Source organism: Falco cherrug, chromosome 4 (genome assembly GCF_023634085.1).
Source record: "Falco cherrug isolate bFalChe1 chromosome 4, bFalChe1.pri, whole genome shotgun sequence".
Classification (NCBI taxonomy): Eukaryota; Metazoa; Chordata; class Aves; order Falconiformes; family Falconidae; genus Falco; species Falco cherrug.
Genome location: NC_073700.1, coordinates 77,314,937 through 77,332,628, shown reverse-complemented (window position 1 = coordinate 77,332,628; position 17,692 = coordinate 77,314,937). Strand labels below are relative to the sequence as shown.

Sequence of the window (17,692 nt, the reverse complement as noted above, 5' to 3'; positions counted from 1 at the left end):
GCTATGAGTCCTGAAGTTCTGCAACCTGATCTGCATGCCAGAACACTATTCATATATAACGGCATTTTCTGTGTGAAATACAATGACTCATGCTAGTAAGACATGCTACATGCTCAGAATGAGCAGAGATATTCCAGTCTTACTAAGATTCCTAAAGCTCAAACACTTATGTGGATCATACAGAAGAAGAAAATTTAGGGGGTTCACCTGTAAAGAAACAGAATTTCTGATCCCTCAGGGCATGTGTGGCTATCTGCATACACATATGACCTTCCCCTAAAATTGGGGGAATTCACTCTAGATCGGCGTGCCCGGGAGCTTCCAGCTTGGTAGAATGCCTGAACTGTCTCTAAACCAAACTGCTTTCAAAGGATTTTGTTGTAAATGGAACACAATTTCCCCCCTCCACATTTAAGCCGATATGAAAATATAATAGCTAATCCCTTTCAAATTTCAGTTCCAAAATATTTGGAAGTAAGGAACATTAAATGTGGAATTAATGAGATATGCAGTTGTTCGACTCCTGACTCCCAATACCAGCCAACTATTACAATAGACTACTTAATGGGGGCTGTTGAATTCTGTCCCTGGAAGTTTTAAAGAAGTGGTTGACTCTTGTCAAGCACAACACAGATATAACTGATCCTGCCTTGTGGCAAACCGATGGGTTAGGAGACCTCTTCGGGTCCTCGTCAGTCCTGCTTTCTGGGACACTACAGCCCATAGCAGTGGTGGAAACTTCCAGTGGAACAAGATTCAAGAAGTGCAACCTCTTTCGTTGTTGAATTATTCATGTAAAATTCAGAGTTTTGCCCATGTAAATCTAAAAGAAATACGTGTGCTCAAAAACAGCATTCCAGATTGGGTCATCTCCAAAAGCAGTATTTTGTGACTGAAAAGAGTTCATTAAAAATGCATCTCAGTAAGCATGTAAGTACTTTTATTAAACTTCCTTAATGAACAATCTGATTTAACAAAGCTACTTTATTAGCCAAGTTCAAGCTAATCAATGCTTATCAACCAGTTGTGCTGCCAAAAAGTACTGTACATCGCACAGCTACAATAAAGTATACCTGATATTTTAGAACTACTTGTTATAACAGAAAAATCACTGAGAGTGTATTTTGTTATTATAAATAGGGTTTAACAACTTCATCATGTAATCAACTTGAGACCATAAAATTTATCCTACTAGAACTTCCTTCTTTACTAAAATGCCCCATATATGTATAACTTACCGTGGCAGCTCCTGCTACAATTATATGAGGTTTTGCCACAGAACCCTAAGATGAAAGTAAAAAGGAAGTAATTTTAAAATATTCACAAATTATACTTATTATTATACTAAGCAGGTTAATTAAGATTCTTATCTTAATTAACTGTGGCTCAACTTGTCCATCAGTTAATGGTTACAAAAGAATAGATTGCAGATGCATTACAGAGAACACGAACTTGTGAAATACCAAAATTTTCATATAACAGAATCTGCAAAAGTGCCATGTATCAATAAGCACTTACAATTGTTATCTATTTAGCAGCATAAGCACTCTGTAAAATCTATCTGAACATCTTCTCCTAAGGTCAAATAAACTGTAGATCATACTATTGAAGTACTCTTTCTCCCAGTGCCTCTCGGTATTGTCAAACACCTGCTTGTGCTGTTGTACTGTCTGAAGTGACCAGTTTTTGCCCTAGAGGTCTGAAAGTTATATCTAGGACAAGGAACAGAACATGTACTCAAACAGAAGAGCATGAAAACACAAACCATTGATCACCTCAGTACCAGTCTTGCCTTGGCACTGTGAGGGTTTAGCAGCTCTCAATTTTTTGTAGTAATCACAGAAAAACGAATGATAACTTCAGCTATCTTGATGGAAGGTGTTGTGCAAGAATGACCAATAGGGTAGGAAAAAAAATCACTGGGGCTGTTACAAAATTAACTCCAGGCTATTTAAAGTTCAACAAAGGAAGAAACAAGAAAAATTTAGTTGTCAATCTGTAAACATGTTGTTACCAGAATTACATAAAAAGTTTCAGACTGAATTACATGACAACCTGTATCATAACTGAAACGTGAAATAATCATTATGTAATTTGAGGGAGATACTGAAAAAGAAAAATCAAGGCATTCTTGACTTCTCAAATTGCCTTTGTCCTTCAGTTTGGAACATTCAAATTAACCATAATATAAAATCACAGAATCATAGAATATCTCAAGTTGGAAGGGACCCATAAGGATCAAAAATATCCGGTCACATAAAAGCAGAGCCATTGCAGACAGAGAGGAAGTGAAACACCAAATCAGAGTAAAATCCTGGGGTTTGTCCCAAGTGAAGCCATCCTTGGGAGACCAAGAAATGCCCAGAAACATATATACCAGTAAACATCTGTCTTTCACTATTTTGATATCAAATTTCAGATCTCTGGTACATAACTGACTGAATAGATGTGATATGCTGCTGTTGCTGGTCTCCTAGAAATTATAGTTGTGCATATGAAAAAAAAAGAAAGGTAGCAGTCCTCATTCAGTTGCTGTATTTTCCAAAAACAGTTTTTAAAAACAAACCTCAGTCCAAGATTTGATACGTTGCCTCATAGAGCCATTAACTTCTGGATACCACAGAAAATCCTGTAAAATAAATGCAAGTTTACTCTGTAAGCTTAAAGAGAAGCAGTAGACTAATAACAAAAAATAAAAAAACCAAACTAAATGCCATCAATTCAACAGTGAAGGAAAAACACTCAGCCCACTGTGAGATTTCCTTCATAGTTAGCATGAAAAGCCCGACATTTCGCACTCGCATGGGAAACAGAAAGCAAAGGAAAAGAAACAGAAAAAAAAAACCACCACAAAACTTTGTCCCCATGAAAAAACAAGACATTTTTATTTGTAGTTCAGAAGTTGAGATTTCACCAAGAAGATAATTTTTTAGGTTCTGCCAAATGAGATGTCCTTGGGTTTCAAATACAATCCGGGATAAAACCAAGCTCACATCTACAACTTATTAGAACTTGCTTTCTGTTCAATTTCCCTGTTTTTACCGACAGGTTTTCTTCATCCCAGAACTTATTATGATTGATAGCAGGAAATCATAACTTTCAAACAAAAAGAAAACCTAACAACTTACTTTACAGCTTCATATATTATCAGATGTTTAAATCTAATAGTGCCACGGCCATTAAATGCATGACCTACTGACATTCTTTCAGCTGTCAGTAGTGCGCAACCTTCATCTACAAGGGCAGTTTAGACTTTGGCTAGTGCTATTGTGTCTCCCAGGTAAAGGCATGACTTCCTAGCATCTAGTTGCTCCTCAGGTGCAGAACTATCGAATGGACTACCAATACATATTAAAGTGAAATGGCATGGTTTACATATGCAGAAATCACTGTGTGGTAACTTTCTAATGCAGAATGCAGATGCACTGCTAGCAGAGAGGAAATCTCTATCTTCCACTTGCACAGACCTAAAGATTTTGGTAGTTCACTTGAGTGCTGTCAATTCACTACGTGGCAGGAATCTGTACAGCCCTCTGCAGTGGCGGAAGGACAGAAGGGTCAGCATGATGACTAGAAAGGGCAAAATTAAATTCTCCGCTTGTTCCCAGTGATTTTCTCTTTTGTTGGTCAAGTATTTTCCACATTGAGATTACTGGCTCACAGCCATTCTGAATGTGAAAATTCAGCTACCATGCCAATAATTTCAACAGCAGTAAGGCATCAAATCCAGAAACCAGCAGAGTAGAAATACATTCTTAACAACCCAGACATCTCCCAAAAGCCCAAACCTGTCATCTCAAATCTTGGTGGTTAGACACCTACCAAGGCTTAAGGGGTTTTGAAGATGTAGTTCTGCGTCAGGCTATGCCAACATAAATCACATTGCATCAGCCCCTTTCTTTGTCCTGCCTTGTGTTGTGCCCCTTCTTTTCTAGCACTCAAATAAACATACGATGAGCCACATCAGACCTGACCAAAAAGGAATCCTACAAGGTAAGTTTTTGGCTGATTCAACTCCTAATTGATACACTCCAAAGCTGTATCAGGGCTAGTTATAGCACAAAGACAGGAACATACTGTGAAGGGCAACAGGGTGGGACAGCACAGGCTTAAACTGCCATGGGCTCACACCCTAAAATGTTATTCTGTACCCTAAATCTTAACCATGTACACAAACAGATACTGAAAACTTGCTTGCAGACAACTCAGCAAATATACTGCTTCTTGGGTTTTCATGAACAGAGAATGAGTTGTTTCCAGGGCATAAACAAATACATGACTAGCAGAATCCCAGCACTGCTGACAGCTGTCATGGGAAGCAAAGAAAGCTATTGAGGACACCCTTTCCACTGCCAGGGCAGAGAAGAACAGTGTCCTTCATAAAACCTACCCTCAAGTACTTTGTTTGTTTTCTTTTTTTCAAATATTCACATTATATTCACCATTATGGTTACTTCTCCATGCAAAACCAGCTAAAGGAATACTTGGGATAGCACAGAGAGCTCAATGGCAAGTATGACAATTACCACCCCAGGTAAGTTGGCCCCAGATACATATTCTTACAGCAGTGGAAGAGTAAATTTCCTGGAAAAAGCTATTCTTAGGAATAAATTCTGACAAAAAGAAAAATTATACACACTTCCAGAGCTTATGCCCAAAGTTAACACAGAACACAAGCACTCAAAGCCAAAGCCTCTCAAAGCATCTTATTCAAAACATAGTATGCTAAACTCTGGTATATTTTGTAGAAAATTTTACAAAGGATGTCAATGTTCTGAAGCTTCTTTTGACTTTTACAACACTTGTGGAAATTTGAGAAATCCAGCTCTGACTGCAATTTGGATTACACTGTATGAAATAATAGTATGATTACGGCTTGCATTTTAATGCTAGATAAAAACTTACCACTTTAATTGAAGCTGATTTATCTTCAAATGGGATATTTCCATGCTGCCAAAAAAACCAAAATAAAACCAAAGATAAACTTTCAGAATGAAAAAAAACCCCAAAAACCTTACATTTGTATGTTAATTTGCTCTCACCCAAAGGTTTATCTTCAGTAGAATGGATTTTTCTTGTGTAAACTTGTCAGTAGTCATGCAAAATATTTATGTTGCTTGATAAAAACAAGCTACTTGCACAAAGGGTTATTTTTCTTGGAAGAAATCTATCCAACAAAGTCTGAAATGCTTTCCGTTTACTCTGCTACAAAGGTATAAAGTATTTTCCTAAATCTAGCCTCCCAAAATAAGAAAAACTTAAAAGATTTTTTTCTCTTTCTTTTCTTGCATTTCCTTTTCCCTAGCCTTCCTTTTCACCTGCCCATCTTCTTTGCACAAAACAACCAAGACAGTTTTTATTGAAGAATAAAAGAAAATAATCTCAGGCAGAAATAAAGCCTGGAATGCATTATTAAATTTGTTGAGTGAGACTGTAAGAAATCAGAAAGGAAGCAGTCAGATGCTGCACACACAATCCTCCTTTAAAATATTACTGAACACATATTTGTTTCAATCCTGGTCCAAAAGAATAGGTGTATTTTTTTTCCACAAACAAGGTCTTGATTTCATAAATACTTGACAAAAGATACCTCTTGACTCAAAATCAACTATAGCACTCTATCATCTCACCATCACTTTTGGGCAGCAACTGTGACCTAACCAGAAGACTAGGAAAACCGGAGTTATTCGATCAATCAAACATCTTGTTCTGACAAGTGAAATTAACTGCACTCCGTCTGCTGGACAAGCTACCAGCTTGCACTTCTAATCGACAAATCTGATGTACAGTTGAAAGTGAAAGGTGTCTCTCCCCTCATATATATACATAAATCCATGAAGGGATATGCCTAAGAAGCATGATAGAGCAAAAGAAATTACTATTCTGTTCAACAAATGATACAGCTAAATCTTTTCTTACTGCTTCCACCCAGCGAGCTGCAGTTTACATTCTTCGTCTTACAAAATTTAGACAGCTCTTCAGCAGCAATCAAAACGAAGGTAAGACCAGAAGCTATTTTTAGTTTCAGCTTCAAGTCAGACCTGGAAAACTGTCATTGCTCCAAGGACTTTTATGAACAGATTAGATCACCAATCTAATAGACATTTAAAATGACAAATTATAAGATGCGAATTACTACTATTTAAAAACACACAAAGGAGCAGTCATTTTCTCATCAAGAAACCAAATATGAAGCATAAGTTGCTATGGGATAAATCAGTTTCATCAATTTAATCCCAGAATGCCACAAGCTTTCTCTTGAGCTTCCTAGTTCACTTCTCAGATTCCCAATCATCTCATCTGAACCTAATTATCTTGGTCTAATTTGTTCTTCTGCAAAAGACTTTTCTGTGGTTCTCCTTCCTGATGGCTATGCCAACAAATGGTATAATTTCTTGCTTTTCTGAAATTTAGAGAAGAGTTATGAGGTAAATTAGGAAGAAAGAAACAAAAACATCATCAAAATAAACTATCTCACCTTATTTCCTTCTTCTCTGACTTGAGGATTTATGAGTTTTATAAATGAATAGAACAGCTGTCGAATTCTAGAATCTCCTATAAACACAATATGTTTGTCTATGAGGCAATTTTTTGCTTCACTGCAAAACAAAACAACATTCATGTTACAGGAAATGTATCTTTGAGGAAAAGTCTTTAGGAGATTGACAGTAATATAGATAATTCTAGCCATTATGTCCAGCTCTAAGGAACAGTAAATCTTTTTTAAAACATGCTAAATTAATAGAAAGTTCAGTGTAATTTGCATAGAAATGAAAATGAATGGTTCTGCTAATGTGATTAGGCAAACAACCAAGCAGGCTTTCCTATTCTGTGGTGCTACACAGTAGTTTCAAAATGGTAATATACAGCATAATTCTACTTGTTAGATACTTTTTTAAAAGAACTTTTTTTTAAAGTTCTCTTACTAGTAGGTGAAAAGAATGTGACTGTAGTTTTATTGGGGATTTTTTTTACTTGTGATTCTATACATAAGGTCAGCATTTTCCCTTTCAGCAGTCTGAGGGTGACATATGAAGCTATGCAGTCTCTTACAGTATCTTGTGGCTCTCTATAACATGTGTCAGTACTACTATCACCAACATTTATTTGTATTTTTACATATAAATACAATGACAGTAAACACCATAGAACACAGGTAATGTACAAGGAAAAGACTTCCTTCTGATAAATGTTGTAGATTTTTGAAAGCCTAGAGAATCAGCTATAAAGTGCAAAATAGGTGACACTGTAATTACTACAGCTGCAGTCAAACAACAACTCTTCTTTCCAGGCAGATGAACAGAAGGGTTTCCTTACCTGTTTTTATACTTATGCATCATACAACTGTGGGGTTGCCATACTTTTTCTCCAAGAAATCTCCCACTGGACAGAAGATACTCACATGTATCGCCACCTTTAAATGTTACATTAGGATTAGAATTAAGACACATGAAAGTTAAAACATAGCCCCATTGCTATTAAAAAAATAATTTGACAATATTTGAAAGACAGGAATTAAAACAATCAACAGCAGTAAACAAATTTAACTTCTTCTAAGAACTCTTCCACAAGTTTCTGCAAATTGCCTTCTCGCTTATTATACCACACTTCTCTGTAAATCAATCCTCTATCCCCCATTTCTGCTATCAGAAAGATATTGTGACCTAGAATGGCACTTCCATCACAAGATGCCAATTCACTGTATTATCTACTATCCAGAATACACTAATATGAAATTACAGAACACAACAATTCAATATAATAAACTTCTACACAGAATCCCCATACACAGCATCTTGTGTAGAACAGGAACCTCAACATGAGATTTACAAGAAAACCTATTATATCTCCTTGCTTAAGACATAGTGGTCACCTTAGAATAGGCAAAATTACATGCTGGGTTAATACACAAAGCAAAAAACATGTACACAAGAATTCGCTGATCATTCTGAACTGCAGGTACTTTTTCCAGTCAAGAAGTTTTACACTAATTAAGATTAATCACTTTACAGGTGGTGATGTTTCAAGTCACTTTAAGTTCATACATTAAATACCTCAGTTATGAAATCAGTGGCTGTTATCTCCCAGCAAACTCCTTGTCAGATTCTGCAGCCTTATAACTGAACACAACTGAACACCATTCACAGCAAGAGAAGTTGCCCTCCAACATTTTTGTCATACTTGGCATTTCAGAGCACTGACAAGCAGGGAAATAAATGGTGGTGAATGAAATGGCAGGTGCCTGTGCTAGCTTGTGCAGTATAGCAGCCAAAACTCTTTAGTTCTCTCTTATTTGAAAACTCTAGCTCTCTCCTACTTCAGGTGCTTGAAGAACATTTCAGGTATCTCTGGAAGTGTTCAGGGCCAGGCTGGATGGGGCTTTAAGCAACCTGGTCTAGCAGAAGGTGTCCCTGCCCCCATGATCTTTAAGGTCCCCTCAACCAAACCATTCTACGATACTATGATACAGAAGCACAGACAGTGCAGCTCGTGTATGCTGCTTTCTGAAAAAGACTATCAAATTAGCTTGCAAGAAGCAAGAAGTGGCAGCTTCTACCTCTACTTCTTCCTTGAAACTCCTCCTGCCTGTTCTCAGGAAAATCAGAAAAAGGCAGTGTAGAACAGACTGTATTTTAACTGTTACTTCTTGGCTTGTATATCCAACCAAACCCAGCAGCAGTAACACAATCAAGTAGTATTATTTACCATGATCCCTCATTTCAAAATGCAGCTCTCAACAACCAGACTTATTTTCTATCCTGGAACTTCAATTACTTACCACTGCTATTGCATCTCAACTACTAAAAAAAGCTGGAATAAGATGAAGAATTGTAACAGTCTCCAAAAAGGTCTGGATAAACATCTCTGTGTTGGTTCTCTGTGAGCAACCCACGCAACATACTCCTAACATGCAACATAAACTGGCTTTATTAAAACTGTAATTTTTTTACTCTGTCTTTCAGTTTTAGGAGCTCTTGGTCAGGCAGATTTTGAAACATAGAAGAAAAAAGTGTTAAAAATATAAATAAAATATATACATACAGTGATAAGCTCCTGTTTTTAATCATCAATAAGAGCCTATTAATCACCCCACGGTAGTTCAGGAATTCCCTCAAATTGACTAATAACCTCTCAAACAAATCCTTGAGATACCACAAATCAAATTGACACTTCCTTCCTAATCACAATGCATACTACCCATGTCATACTGGTTAATTACTGCACAGTAGCAACGGGATGTGGCAAATGGCCACACACAGAAGGCCACATTCTTCTGAACATTTAAAGGAGCTCTCATGAAGTATTTTATATACACACACACACCCCCCACAGACATAAGCTGAACTCAAGGTTTCCAGAACGGTAGTTTCTGGAAGTCTCCTATTTTTCAGCCGTTACAGGTCACTCCCAGTCAGCGACATCATGCTTTTTTCCAGTCTGTCCCTATCATTATTCAGTACAGTGCCATTTCTGAACAGATGACAGAAAAGATCTTCCAGCAGCAGTTTATTAATGCCTTTCTGCTCCTCTTTCAACCATTGCTACTTATAAAACAGCTACTGATCCTGTTGTCAAAACTTCTGCAGAAGTAGTTCAGACAGCAGATGACACAGAAAGCTGAATCTTTACCTGCTTTTTAAATAGTTGGCACAGCTCAGATCTGCTGGGCAGACATCTTTCTAGTAGAAATCATAAATCTGGTATGATCATAGTTCCATCTCTTCTTAATAATTTCAAATAAAATCCTGTTTCTATACTTTGGCTTTCAAGCAGCATAATTTCCTTGATTCTCAACAAGAGAATAATTCTCACACTTATACAAACTATTATTTTGAGTAAGTTGCATAAAAATGAAACTCATAAATAATAAAAAAAAACATTATCAAACTCATGTTGCTTGTGAGTAGATTATAAGAATAGGTGACTTACAGTTACTGCTACAAAGCCCTCTGCTTTGTGGATGATGACAACTAGAAGACAGAGTGACAGAACAGTGAACTACGTAAAAGAAAATCCACCACTAATTAAATTCCCTCTGAAATCCATTAACTTGCTGAGGAAGATGCATAAGAAAGTAAGGACAGTTATACATGGTCAGACCAATGATCTGTCTAGCCTGGTATTCTGCCTTCAACAGGTAACAAGCAGATGCTCAGGAATGAACAAGACGAGAGCTAAGTGATTATTTCCTTGTCTGATATTCTTCCAACTACATTCAGTCCAGGGACCTCCTGAGCTGGACATGGTTTCCTGGACATGTAGAACCTTCCACAGACTTCTTTCTGACAAAGTCATGCAGTCTTCTCTTCAATTTTTTAGCATCCTCCTACAAGAGTTTTCTATACCCACAGCTGCTCTTGAAGAATCACCTACCTTTATTTTAAATATGGCTTCTACCAGATTTAATTGGCACTCCTTAGTTCTTCCACAGGAAGACCGTTTGCACATATGTCTATCATGATTTGTAGACTACTGTCAATCCTTCCTCAAGATTTAAAGGCTGAAGAATCTTAGTTTACTGATTAGTCATATGAGAGCATGTTCCGTATCTTGAGTTCATGACCCAACCCTAGTAGCTCTGCACTCCATGGCACTCCATGGCACTCCCATCATAATTACCCACAAATAAAACAATCCCCCATCCTACACTATAATTACTGAAATAACATTCCAAACATCACACATTGTATACATTTTAAACATAGAGATAATATTTTAGGCCAAGGAGTTATGCCTTCTTTCCTAACTCCAGATACTGAGTATCTTCCTATTTCCTCAAGCTATTACTAGAAAGATCCTGAAACTCATATAGGAGCACTACTGATGTCCGTCTTTAAACATAATAGCAGAAGTTCTGGGGGGAAAATGAGGGAGGAAAATGAAACAAGGCTGAAACAGCAGCCAAGAGAGTAAATTGGAGGTTACAGCTAAGGCAGTGCCTCCAGAAATGCCCGAGTCTTACTTAGGAGATGAAATACACAGCTGCCAAAGAACCACTCATTTCAATATACCACACCTTCTTCTCAACCATTAAACCGTTAATGAGATCTTAAAAGAAAAAAAGTAAAACAAGCAACAAAAAACCCTAACCCAAAACCTGAGGGGAAAAAAAAAAAAATCTAAGTGCCACTCTATACACAAAACAGACCATTATTTTTAAGCTCTTCCTTTGTGCTTTGCATAAATTATGCTTCCAACATATTACCTTTTATTTTCATCAAATATCATCACACTCTCTATTTTTAAGAAATGGAAATTCAATTGTTCTCTATAATTCAAAATAAAAACGTAGTTTTAAACAGGATCTATCAGTGCTGATTTTAAGAATGCAAACCTTAAATAAATACTCATTTCCAACAAGGTTTAGGACTGTACCTTTGAAATATGATAATAACTGAAAAATGCACAGCACTAACTTCACTGGATAGTATGTAAACATTTAGCCCACTTAACTCTTCACAGAAACTGTTTGCAAGTTAAAGACAGTCCTTAACTTCTCTTAATTCACTTCAAGTTTTGCAAAAAATGTATGCAACCCCTAAACACACTAGTCTCCCTGACATTGATATGACCTTGCACAACCCCAGTCCAGCGTTTTTTCATACAAGTAACTTTTATACAGGCAATTTTTACTGCTAAGTATACTGGGCTGCTCCTATCTATAATACGTATTTGCACAACTGAGGCCAGATGAAGACAATCAGACAAAGGCATTCTAACTAGTCTCAGACATCCAAGAGCTCCCAAAGGAACCACTACAAAACCAACCATTTTATAAAATACATGCATATTCTCAGCTCGAGTTGATCCGTTGTGAACTTTTCAATATTGCAAATGGAGGAGAAAAATAGAGGGCAATCTGCAGAACATGGGTTTCTAAACTGAGCGAGATAAACCAGGCTTACTACCAAAAAGTTAAAGCATCCAATTGCTGCTCATCTGAAATCCTAAAAGTACAGGCACACTGAAAACACAGAATATCTATACATTAATACTTCCACTCCTACCCAGGGATAGTGAGAAAAGGGAAAAGATAGGAAAGAACCAGTTTTTATGTGCCTTTATCACTTTCAGAATGTCTTCCTCAAAAAAAAACAACCCACAAATAAAAAGTCTTAAAAATAACTACTCTTTCTCAAGGACTTTTTGCATACCCATGCTTGTACCACAGAAAGGATTCACTGATGAACCTTCTTGACATGTACCATTCTCTGTCTGGTTATATACATTTTTTGTGGCTTTTTCTTTCTGGCTGAATTGTCCAAGGAAAAAAAAACTACAGTAGGGCAGGCTAGAAGTCTCAACACTGTCCATGTGTTTTGGTGGTGTAAGTCTGATTATGTAAATAACAGAGGACATGAAATCACAAAGTATTTTGATTTAACACACAGTTTTTCTTCAAAGTCAGCTGTGCTCTTTGCCACCTTTTATATGTCCTACAGGGCACCAGGATCTTGTACATCATTAGGCACACCGAACTCCATGAATGACACCTCTAATTCCAATCTCATTTTCCCCATTATTCAGACAGTTGCTATTTCAACTGATGCAAACTTTAGGTTATCAGCGTCTTCAGATATTAAAGAACCAATTTTTTTTTTTTTTGGGGGGGGGGGGGGAAGTGGAATTCTACACTTTCCACAGAACAAATTGCACCTCTTTTTGTTCATATGCAGCTCAATCGTTTCCTCCGTATTCCTGGGTATCTGTGACAGAGAGATAGTATCCACATGGGTGCTAATTCATTGTTAAACTTCTTTTTTGCCCTAGCGTGGCAGAACATGTCTTCACATGAAAGAGTCAGTCTTGCCTGCTCTCCTCTTCCTGGCAGCAGCTAATGACAGATGCTCAAAGATAAAGTATAAAAGCATGACAAACACTGAGCAATCCCTTCCCTAGCACAGCCTTGCTTTCACAGCTTGGTGACTTTGAGCCAGAAGTGCCGCATGTCTGCAGCCCCACTTCACCCACCTTCTGCAAATCAGGATAACCCTTTTTTAGGGTATTTTTAGTACAAAATCTTGGTAATCTGTTTCAAAATGTCTTGTGTGGGGAAAAAAGTGCTTTCTTCTGATTTTTTTAAATATACTGCCTGCTAATTTCATCTTTCAGCTGATACTTTTTGTGTTATGACACAATCACAATCAATTTACCTTCCCCCAATAATTTATAATATTTGAGACTATTAGCAAGTTACTAATTTTCTGTCCAGGCTATAGAATGTTTATATATTTTATTGCTTCTTGTACAGAAGCTGTTTTATTCTTCTGCCATTTGTGTTGCTCTTTTGTACACATTTTCCAAGCTCTATTATACTGCTACTAAGAGGGGGTGACCAACGTTACAGACAATAAGCAAGGTGACAGTTACCTTTGGCTGTGCAATATCACTGTGAAATCTTGTTTTTTCATTAATTGCCAAAAATATCCTGACATTTGCTGAATTTCAGATGTTTGAGATCACTGAAGGGTTGTAGAATGGTCTCTCAAGTGCCTCTGCTTTTATCTATCCTAAAAACTTTTTGTCTGCTCTAAATGCTCCACCCTCACTTTCTGAACTATCTGTGTCTTTTGAATGTTGTTTGTTGAAAGAAGCCCAAACTGGTAACTCTGTTATCACTCCCATGCTACGCCCTGGAAAGCCTCTTTTACCCTGTAATAGCTTCAAGAAACTAAAAGCCTGGGCCAAAGGAACTTGTTGAAAGCTTTGTGAAAATCCATACAGACCGCATCAACTTAGATAAAGGCCTGCAGATTCCCACAGTTTTGCGATTTGTGACTCATCCTCCTCACTGACTCTCTCATAATATATTGTGTTTGCGCATATTCCAGTTTCCTTTAATCTGCTTGGTATGGCAGACTATTTTCTTAGACCGGTCTGGCAATCCCTCTTTAGAAAAGCATCACATTTGCCACCCTCCTTCCATCTAGTTTTGCGACTGATCTGTGCCTTAAGGAACACAGCATTACAGGCAAGTTCAACTGCTTCATGCTTGAGCTCCTCTTGAATTCTGTAAATGCTTGTATCTTGCAATTTAGTACTAAGCAGTTTATCAGACTTACTAGAACGCCAGCCAGAGGAACTGTATCCACAAAGATCTCTATCCCCTTCCCCATTTCTACAATAAACTGCCTCAGTCTTGCCTTCTGTGGACGCTAGCAGCGTTGGAATACGTCATCTGTTGTCCCAGAGTAAACAGAGCTATAGTAATCGCTCTTTGGATCAACTTTTTATTTACCTGCAAAAACATACCATGTTTTTTAGCATGAATTGGAAACTAGAAAATATTTCCTTTAGCAGTTTCATTAGCGTTTACAGATCACACCAGCTTCGGGGCCAAAACAACCCGAAAGAGGAGGAATGAGGAAAGCTCCCACGACCCCCGCGCACCTGTGCAGCCCACCCCTCCTTCACCAGCGATGGTCTCCAGACCCTGGTGACTGCCTCCTCCACGGCCACTGCCACCACGTGAAACCCAACAAACTCTTTATTTCGCTTCATCCACCAATGAGGCTGGATTTTGTTACGTTTGAGACAATAATGCAAACAGTAAAAGAACATACACCAAGTCTTAGACCGATTAAGATTTTAATCGCTCAGTTGCACGTTAAAGGTCGTTAATGGTCCCGGACGGGAGCGGTGCCAGGGAGGAGGGCACCCTCCGCCCCTGCAACCCCACCTGCAGCCGTGCGGCTGCACACACCGCCGCAAGGCCCCAGGCGCGGGGCTGCGCCCTCAGAACGCCGCACCGCCGCCCGACACGCCCGCCCGCGCCGCGGGGCTCGGCCCGGCCCGGCCCGGCCCGGCCGGCGGGAAGCTGCGGCGACCCCGGGGTCGGGCCCCGCCGTGGGGTCCCCGCCGCCGCCGTCCCCAGACTCGCCTCCCGCAACAGCCGGCGCCCCGCCGCGCCGCGCTGCCCCCGCCGCCCCAGCCCGCCGGGGCAAGGTACGCGTGTGGCCCCCGCCGCCTCTCGGCCCCGCGGCGGCTGCTCCGGGCAGAGGCACCGCCACCCTCCCTGCACGGCCGCGGTCCCCGGGCTCCGCCTCCCGCTGCCCGCCAGCCGCGGCCCCCCGCGGAGCGCCCGCGGCCGCCCTCTCACCTCGGTAGCGGCGGGAGGCGGCGTGGCAGGCGGTGAGGAGCAGGACGGCGCCCAGCGCCAGCGCCTTGGCGCTCCTCACGCTGAAGTAGTAGTTGATCTCCCGCTTGCCCCCGGTGTAGGCCAGGGCCGCCATCTTGGCTCCTCCATGACAACAGCGTGCGATGGAGCGGGCGGGCGCAGCGGGGCAGCACTGGGTCCCCGCTGGCGCCGAAGGCAGACCCCACCGCTGGCGGCTGCCGCCGTCCCCACCGGCGCGGCGGAGAGGAGCCCGGTGCCTCGCTGCCGGGGCGGAGCCGCCGCCACCGCCCTCCTCCCGGCGTCGCCGCTTCCCCTCCCCGGCGCTCGGCTCCCCGCCCCGCGGCCCGCCGGGGGCAGCTGGGGCCGCAGGCGAGTGCCCGCGGGATGCTGCACCTGAGCCGGGCCGGGGCGGCTGGCGCTGGGCGGGCCGGGGCGGGCTTTTTTCCAAGCAATGCGATTTGTAAACACTTGTCACTTAGCTGGCTCGGTCAGGCCAGGCTGGGAGACGTTCACTCCCTCTGAACGAGGGTAACGCTGTGCAAAGACACCGAACCGTGTTCACGGATTTACCTGGGTTCACAGGAAAAAAAAAAAAAAGGGAGGGGGTGTGTGGAAGGTGCGTGTTGCGAGTGAAATGCTGGAATCTTACAAAAGGGAAACCCTGTTCCTCCGCAGGCCGTCACTCGGGTCGTAGCGGGGGAAGGTGCAGGGCGGCGGACCTGCGCCCCGGGACCTGCCCCCCTGAGGCGGCGGTGAGGGGCTGCGCCAGGCCCGGCCCTGCGCGGGGCACGAGAAACCCTGCCACAAAGCCAGGTTACCGCATCTAACCCGTAAAAGCCATATGTAAGCAAACATAAAACTCAGGGAAAGTGTTCAGTAGGTATTCGCACAAATATGGGAAAAAAAATGGTGAGCGGTTGTCAAGCCTTGGGTTCACGATGAAGTCCTCGGTGTGCTTGGCAGACACCCTCCCTCAGGCCCAGCGAACTCTTCATTCAGACTGGCAAAAAAACAAACGGAAAAAGTTTTTTTTAACTGAGCAGGTAAATTGCCACCGTGAATTAGCTGGATTGTAAACACAAAAAAAGCGCCTAGTTTTCATTTCACCATCCTTACATTTCCCTGTCATTCAAAAAGCACTCATCTGGAAGTTCTGCAAATCCGTGAATTTGATTATTCATTTAATAATACATGACGAAAATAAGGTGAGAGTGGGGGGAGTGAAACATTTGAAACAAACCCAGGAAGTTTACACACTGCAAAGTTTTATTTTCAAATATTATCTGAAGAACAAGAACTTCAAGCATTATGCAAACATAGTGTGATATAAATAAAAAATTGAGTTCTAAGTATTCTGCTGATGTGCACTGTTACTATATGTTTAATGTATATCCCATTTCCACCCAACCAATGTCTTTACTATCTGCCACCTTGTACTCTATATTGTTTTCTGTTCAATCAATTCAGTCTGTTAATTCATCCACATTCTTAGCCATGTTTTTAAATAATAAAAACACTTCACTACTTTAAAGTGCTCAGATTTATTCTTTCAGGGGGAGAGCAAAAAAAAGGACCAGGTAAACTCCCAAGTGTACAGTTTTGTGGTTTCTAAAAAAAAAAAATCAACAAAACCAAACCAACAATAAAAAACCTCAAACAAACAAAAACCTCCAAACCTGGTCATAGTATGGAGTCTTCTACACCATAAGCAAAAAATTCCCATTCATGTATTATTTTTTGGTCATGCATCATTCAAAAAGCCAAGAATTTTCAAAACCTTCTGACTGTGAACAAACTTTATTATTTGTTAAAATATTCCTGTTAGTGCTTAGCTTTCTTTGTGTCCTCATTTCACATATGTTCACGTGACAGCTGCAAGCATTTTACACTCTAAGAAGCAACTTAAACATTTTTAACAGCTTCTCTAACTGAAAGTATTCACTAGAATATTTTTTCAGCTTTTTGCATTGTTGCTCATTAATGATTCTTAATAGTCTTATGAAATGCATCTTTCCTGCAGTCATTGAGGACCACAGATACTCTTCTTCGTTTGTTTTTGTAACATTTATTTATGAACAAGTAAGACTTTTCATCCAACCAAAACATACTTACTTCAGCCTGTCTTATTCTGCAATATAACTGTTTGCTGGCTATGTTGCAAGTCTGCAAGGTGCATTTATTGCTGTGAGTGTAGCTCCTCAAAACTTACCCTAATTAACACGGTTACTATAAGCTGCGTAGATGCAGAAGGCATGGACTTCAGCTGGAGCTCCTGGAGTGCTGACTCAGTTCTCGGTTAGGATGGCTGCAGTGCTTGAGCAGGGAAATTTAACCTTTTCTCTCAAAATTACTAAAGTATTCAGCTCTCTACTGCATGATAATCTCTCTGGAGAATGTCAGGGATCTTCAATTAAATCAGCTTTTTCCTATGAAAGAACAGCAGAAATTAAGAAAGTTACCATCAAAACAACCATGCTTTTATTTATAGGTATCTCAGAAAATTCCAACATCCAGAAATAGTGGCTGTCCCACAGCCTTTGGAGGACACCTTCAGATCCGCTGCCTGCCACTACA

General features: G+C 40.3%; 1 protein-coding gene across 1 annotated transcript in view; it reads right to left on the bottom strand.

Annotated features, from left to right (window-relative positions):
* CASD1 (CAS1 domain containing 1) overlaps positions 1–15,525 on the bottom strand; it is a 31,738-nt gene extending 16,213 nt beyond the window's left edge. Inside the window, exons 1-6 of the mRNA XM_055710419.1 lie at positions 15,101–15,525; positions 7,318–7,414; positions 6,479–6,599; positions 4,906–4,950; positions 2,567–2,629; positions 1,239–1,283 (exon numbers count right to left, since the gene is read on the bottom strand). Coding sequence (XP_055566394.1) covers positions 1,239–1,283; positions 2,567–2,629; positions 4,906–4,950; positions 6,479–6,599; positions 7,318–7,414; positions 15,101–15,233 — 504 coding nt within the window. The 5' untranslated portion in view covers positions 15,234–15,525. The remainder of the gene's footprint in view (positions 1–1,238; positions 1,284–2,566; positions 2,630–4,905; positions 4,951–6,478; positions 6,600–7,317; positions 7,415–15,100) is intronic.
* Positions 15,526–17,692: the final 2,167 nt, after the last annotated feature.